A 6,897-nucleotide genomic window follows, 5' to 3' on the forward strand; every position below is an offset into this window, starting at 1 on the left:
GTAACCTACCGGTTGGAGGAGGTGCACATCATAGCAACTGATCAACCGGTTGACTGTCTGCCCCTGGTAGTCAGTGCACATCATAGCGAGCAGTTGAGCGGCCTTAGCATATCATTTGCATATTACACTTTGATTGGTTGAACGGCCAACTGGGCGACCAGACACTTAGCATATTAGGCTTTCATTATATAGGATGCCAGGCCATTTAGGCATCTAAGAAGGTGGTTAGGGACTGAAGAATTTCTCAAGGTTATTGCACCTTTGGAGTAAAGAGCACAGACAAGCTAGGCCACGGCAAGTCTATGGGAAAACTGGGACTGAATGGGACTGGCAGTGGACTGACCAAGGGGCCACTCAATGGGCTGACCCATCTTTAGGAAGATGTCTCCAGTGTATTACTCTGCTAGAGCTACCCCTTATCAAGTATGACAGATTGGCTGTCTTCAGCAACAGACAATTATTTCCTCAGTTCTAAGATGAAGGTGTGGGCAGGGTTGGGTTCTTCTGAAGGCCTCTCTCCTTGGCTTGTAGATGACCACCTTCTCCATGTGTCTTCACATGGTCTTACCTTTGTCTGTCTCCTAATCTCCTCCTCTAAGAATGATTAACAGTCATATTGTGGATTTAGGCCACATCCATATACACTCATTTTACTTCACCACTTCTTTAAAGGTGCTATTCCCCAAACACAGCCATATTCTGAGGTCCTGGGATATGGGACTTCAATTTATGAATGTTGGGGAAAACAATTCAGCCCATAATAGTCAGCAATAAGGAGAGGGAGAGAAGGGAGGCATGGGTATGACTCTGGAGAAACTGAAGCACACTGGGCATTTGCGGGAGAGAGGAGATTTCATCTATGTCCCCCCATATCCAGAATGCCCTGCCTTTCCTCTGTCTCTCAGGGCTTTGACCCCAGGCTCCATTTCTGTTCTGAAGGTCTGTGGTCACTCCAGTCTCAATGATTTTCAGTCCCAATGATTTGTCTTTCTAATTCCAATGCAGAGCACTGACTAGCTACACCACGCACCTGGCCCTGAAGCCCAAGTGGCCTTGTGGTGGCCCTTGATGCCTTGCACATTGCTGAACTTGAGGCCTCCTCTGGGTCACGACCCCTGTCCCTTGCTTAGTTCACACTCACCTTCCGTTGGCTCTTTCTAGGAGCCATGCCCTGTGCTGCTGTTGGTCAGGGCCTTTGGAATACTCATCCCCTCTGCCCCTGTGGCTGCTCAGTCCCATCTATATTATGAAGAGGTAATATGTAAATTAGGCCGGGACTCCGTAACAGGTCACGACCAGACAGGAGGTTGCACGTGCAGATGAGACCTGGAGCGGAGACGAGACAGGTGGCTCGGGCGGCCCGGAGCAGACACAAGCATGGGGAGGGGCGGAGGGGAGGGGTGGTTGGCAGGGGACTCTGTGAGTCAGGCATGGTCCCAACCCCCCATGCCCCAAAGCAGACCCAGGCAGGGGGGCCAGGGGACACTGTGAGTCAAGCATGGGTCCCAGTCTGACTCCACACACACACACACACACACACACACACACACACACACACACACACACACACACACACACACACACACACACACACACACACAGCACTGTCCGGCCTGACTCCTGTGGCAGCCAGCCCTGCGAGAGTCAGGCTCCGGTCCCTATCCCTCACAGGGTGCCTCCTCACACGGAGGGAGGCGGGGCGATTTCAATCACAGGCTGGGCCTCTAGCAATGATATTACTGAACGGCCAACTGGGCGACCAGACACTTAGCATATTAGGCTTTTATCATATAGGATGCCAGGCCATTTAGGCATCTAAGAGGGTGGGTAGGGAATGAAGAATTTCTCAAGGTTATTGCACCAATAATATCATTTCACCCTTTAGAGCTCAGCTCAAATACCTTTTCTTCAAGAAAGTTTTTGAATCTCTCTCCCTCTCTCTCTCTCTCTTACACAGACACACACATACACACACAATTTACCATTTACCCTCACACTTAACACAGGCCCTTCTTTCCTCTCAAATGGCTCTCTATGACACTTACTATGCTTAATTACCTACCTGCATTGTTATTGTTAGTGTGTCTCTCCCACGACACATACTCATTAACTGTTAAGCAGAATCTGTAACTGGTTTGTCCATCACTATCTATCCAGCAGCCAGGGCAGTCCCTGAAACCTAATAAGTGCTCAATATGTTGTAGATTTAAAAAAAAAAAAATAAGTGATATGTAAATTAGTGTAAATCAATGGTTGTGTGATCTATTTTTGCTGAAGAAACTCACTTAGAGGCAGTGTGAAATCATTATGTAATAATACCTCGATAGATAGACACAGACACACACACACACACACACACACACACACACACATGCATGGATATTGATCCTGGACAATGGGATCACACATAGAAAGCAGAAATGTAACTATGCTATTAGGTAGTACTTCTATAGGAATTACTTAAATATGTTTTCCATATCTCACTTTGCATATATATAAAAATCTATCTTCTGCAGGTATTTTTTAGTCCATTAAACAGATTATCTGCAACCACCCCCGCCCTGCGGCTCACTCCACTGCTTGACGTTGGCTCAAAACCAACAGCAATTCTTTACTTGGGGTAAAGAATCGATGGATTCCCTTGGTGACTCCAACCCAACACTGTTTCATTTTCTCCTTCATATTAGACAGGAAACACTAAAATTCTGGGAACAAGATGTGTGTCACACATTGGAAATGTTCGTATCTGCTGATAACACTCAATCTACCTCGGCTACACACATGAGGAAGCCACATGGTCACAATCTAACGGATCATAGAACATAACTAATAAACTGAAGCAACATTCCACATGTTATCACTTTCAGCTTTGCGCAACATGTGGAAAAAGGCTCACGCGCCGCTCGGTCATGTCAGAACATCTAAGGGAGGAGGATGCACGTTTGGTATTTATTATGGTCACTCACCTAAGGGAAGTGTCCAAAGGAGTGCACCACAACCTCCACATGTCTGTATCTAATAGACTTCTTACTTTCTAAAGGAGTATTTTCTGAAATATTTTATCTTTGAGATGCTTGGGCTATTTATGTAGCCCTGGTTGTTTTTGAATACTTGAAAATAAAAAGTACTGATAAGAAATATTTTACACTTGAAAAAAAACAACTATTTTTTTTTTAAGTATTGCAGCATTTGCATCCACTCAGATAACTGAAAAATCCTGGTTCTTTCATCCAACACTCTCCCTGCCACCCACAAAGTAACAGATATTATCTCCTGTTTTATGGACTTCAACAATTCAAGTTATAAGCCTCAAGTTGAGTTGCCCTCCTTGGTGAGTCATTTTTCTCATGCTAAAGAAGGAACATGAAATAAATTAGGAAAATTGTATAAGTCAGAAAAAATAATACTAACATCAATAAAATCTCTCAAAAACAACACTAACATCAAGAAATCTCACAAAAATTTCACTAAGAAAAGTGAAACTCAATTTCGGGAGCTTAGCAGTTCAAACAAATGGACATTACAGCATTACATTACAATTGCTGTTAGAAAGAAAATGTCAAGCTGAATGCTTGAGACCTCTTGTTAAATTCCTTTTTTATCAGTAATCAAACCTTCAATGCATTCCTCACAACAGGTAAGGCAAGGTGTCAACCACTAAGAATCTTCTATTCATAGCCAGAAGCTATGCCTTCTCTAGTCTAATTAACAAGGAAACCAAATCTCTCCAAAGAAGTAAATCTACTCGCTAATTAAACTAAGCAGACCTGGGTCAGGTGTCTCAGAAATGATCAACTTGATCACTGATTCTGTAGTTAAAATATTGATGAGTCCATATCCACTAATCCAGGTATCAGTAAACTCCATAAAATAAAAGAAGTCTAAGAAAAGTGCTATCAGCAGATCAATTTTACATGTGAGCTTCAAATAGGGAAACAAAACCTCCATAAGCCAAAGTCATTGCTATCTTAAAAATCTTAAATATGAGAAGCAAAAGAAATTTTACTATTCCAGTGATGAAACTGTTTTCTAGTGATTAAAATGCTTTACATATGTTACATCTAGTGATATAAATATAGCATTTTAAAAGATGAGCTGAGAGGGAAGTCAGGGAATGGTTACAAGGCTGTACTCGTCTACAGTTGTCTGATAGTCACATTTATGAATTTATAGCATCTGATGCTGTCCCAATGGGTTGTTCCAACATTAAATAAAAGAAGCCAGCTTTGTGTGTGTATTACAAATATTTGAAAAATATATATTCTCATCCAAATTAACTGTTCTTAAAAAATATTTTTTAGCCCTAACCGGTTTGGCTCAGTGGATAGAGTGTTGGCCTGCGGACTAAAGGGTCCCAGGTTCGATTCCGGTCAAGGGCATATACCTTGGTTGCGGGCACATCCCCAGTAGGGAGTGTGCAGGAGGCAGCTGATCGATGTTTCTCTCTCATCGATGTTTCTAACTCTCTATCCCTGTCCCTTCCTCTCTGCAAAAAAACCAATAAAATATATTTTTTAAAAAATATATTTTTTTATCATTTTGGCCAATTATCAAAATTGTTTCTTCCAACACAAATGAAATTGTTTTAACTATACAGATATTCATAGTGTATGCAGCCCATAATTACTTTTTATTATTTTAAAGAAGAGCAAAGCATATCTTACTGGTATGTCATCACCCACATCATAAATTCAGATTTATTCAGAATACCTTACCTTCTAGAAATTTAAGTTATGATAACTGTCCAAATATTTAACTTCACTTAAAATTATTTCAGCCCAAACCCAAAACCCAAGAAAAACCATTTCAATGAAATATTTAATTTCACTTTCTATAAAACCCAACATCAAGCTAGATTCTCTTGCTGTTTTAGCATAGTCCTAAATGACATCTCGTTGCTACAGCAACCAAACTCTACTACCTGTGGCCATGATTTGTTAAGAATTCCCCCAACCAGAAAATTCTGTGCTCTAAGCAACATAAAAATTAAGGTCTGACTTCCTGCTTATGATTTGCTCTCACACATGTTTATAACATGTATACATAAATGTACACATACATACATACATAATTATGGCTCTCCCAAATCCCTCAACAAAGTAAAAACCATAACAAATCTCCATTTTAAAGAGGTCACAAAAAGCTGCTGTGTTTTAGGTTTCAGTGAATTGCTACTTGTTTCTGAAAAGATAATAGAGATTATCTGGAGGAAATTCAAAAACAAGAAAATTGATGATGATGTATATCCAATTTCATTCCAAAAGGGAAGAGAAATGATTTCCTATCGGTTACAGTACGTGTTGGCTTTTTGTAGCAATAGGCTGATTTAGAAAACAGCAAGTTGAAGAATAAAGAAAAAAAATGTGGTCACTACCACACCATCATGAAGCAAGCTGCTTCTGCAGGCTACTTACCCTCACTGGGGGGCTCCAGGCTTGCACACGCTGCTGCTGTCCCCCCTGGGAGCTGGGCAGATCTTTCGAGCTGCAGTTAGCCACCGAGCTGCTCTGAACTCTCAATGCACTGGTGCAGTTCGTCCCACTGCCCGCCCCAGGGCCAGGCTTCCAAGGCCTCTGCTTGATACCATCCAGGAGTCTGACCAGCAGGATGTTACTTGGAAGCTCCTCGACGCCGGAGCCAACCAGAGTCCTGCACTCCGGACATCTGAGTTCATTTCGGGAACCTACGATCCCCAGCAAACACCGTTTGCAAAACGTGTGCTGGCAAGGCAACACCTTGGCAGAAGCATCCAGCCGCTCCAGACACACAGGACACTCCAGAAGATCCAACAAGGCAGATTCATCCATCTTGATCGTTTACTGAGGGAAAGCTTCAGAAATGTTCATAGTTGTATGCAGCCCTTACAGTGATTCATGTAACATCCATTTCAGACTGTGCTCTGGAGTCACGGGAAGAGGGGGTGCAGAAAGGGGGGGGAAGGAAAAAAAATAATAACTATTGTTATCTGGGGAAAAGGCTCACAGAGGAGCCAAGAACCAAAAAGTACACAAAAGTGCTTCCTCTGAATATCAGTGCAGCTTTGCTTTGGAATGTGGTTCCTGATCTCCAAAGCCAACAATTAAAAACAAAATGGGCTTTTAAAAACAATTCAAAATTAATCCCTAGCGATAGTTAGGAGTTCACTGTGCAGAAACAGCTATGAAGTCCTCCCCGGGATTCGTGCAATAAATAGGATTTATGAAATGCAATAAAGACCATAATTTCTTCAGCTCTCAAAGTGCTATGAGCTGCCTTAATAGAGTCCTCAGCTCGTATGGGAAGCTGAACAGAAGCAACTGAAAGTTTTCTCCACCTGAAATTACTTTTAAATCCAACAAAATTCCCCATTTTTTAAGATACCTCAGCGTCTAAGAAAAACCATGCCTCATGTGATCACTTGTGGTAAATGATCCCAATATTGAATACATATGTTTCTTCACTGGCCTTAAAAATAGCACCGTTTAATCCTGCCCACACCAAAATGAGCCGAAGGTTGTGACAATGCTAAAGGACACCACGAAAGACCTGCCTGAAAGCAGCTGAAATATACAAGCAGCCTTCATTTCAGGGCAGCGGTTGACAAACTCTGAACCGGATTTCTGAACGGCCTGTCCTACTCCCATTCAGAAAACCTGGCAAAATTATCACCTGAAGAATCTGGCCATGGAAGGCTGCACTGGGAACTGGGGGCATCGCAGGATCACGGGGCCATTCAGGGAGAAGCCTTTCCACCCGGGACTGCGCCGCTCTCCCACCGCCACCAAAATACAGGGAAACGTGAACGTCTAAGAGAGAGGGGGCGAAAATGTCTGGGTGGGAGCGTTCACAGCTGTGCCTGACAGATCGGGGCGGGGGAGCCGGGGCTGCACCCCCTCCCGCGCCGCCGGCACAGGTAGA

General features: G+C 43.0%; 1 protein-coding gene across 1 annotated transcript in view; it reads right to left on the reverse strand.

Annotated features, from left to right (window-relative positions):
• SH3RF1 (SH3 domain containing ring finger 1) overlaps nt 1–6,498 on the reverse strand; it is a 165,027-nt gene extending 158,529 nt beyond the window's left edge. Inside the window, 1 exon segment of the mRNA XM_006753484.2 lies at nt 5,415–6,498. Within this exon segment, the coding sequence (XP_006753547.1) occupies nt 5,415–5,807 (393 nt within the window). The 5' untranslated portion in view covers nt 5,808–6,498.
• Between the last annotated feature and the right edge of the window lie 399 nt (nt 6,499–6,897).

The sequence above is a fragment of the Myotis davidii genome, unplaced genomic scaffold (assembly GCF_000327345.1).
Source record: "Myotis davidii unplaced genomic scaffold, ASM32734v1 scaffold1832, whole genome shotgun sequence".
Classification (NCBI taxonomy): domain Eukaryota; kingdom Metazoa; phylum Chordata; class Mammalia; order Chiroptera; family Vespertilionidae; genus Myotis; species Myotis davidii.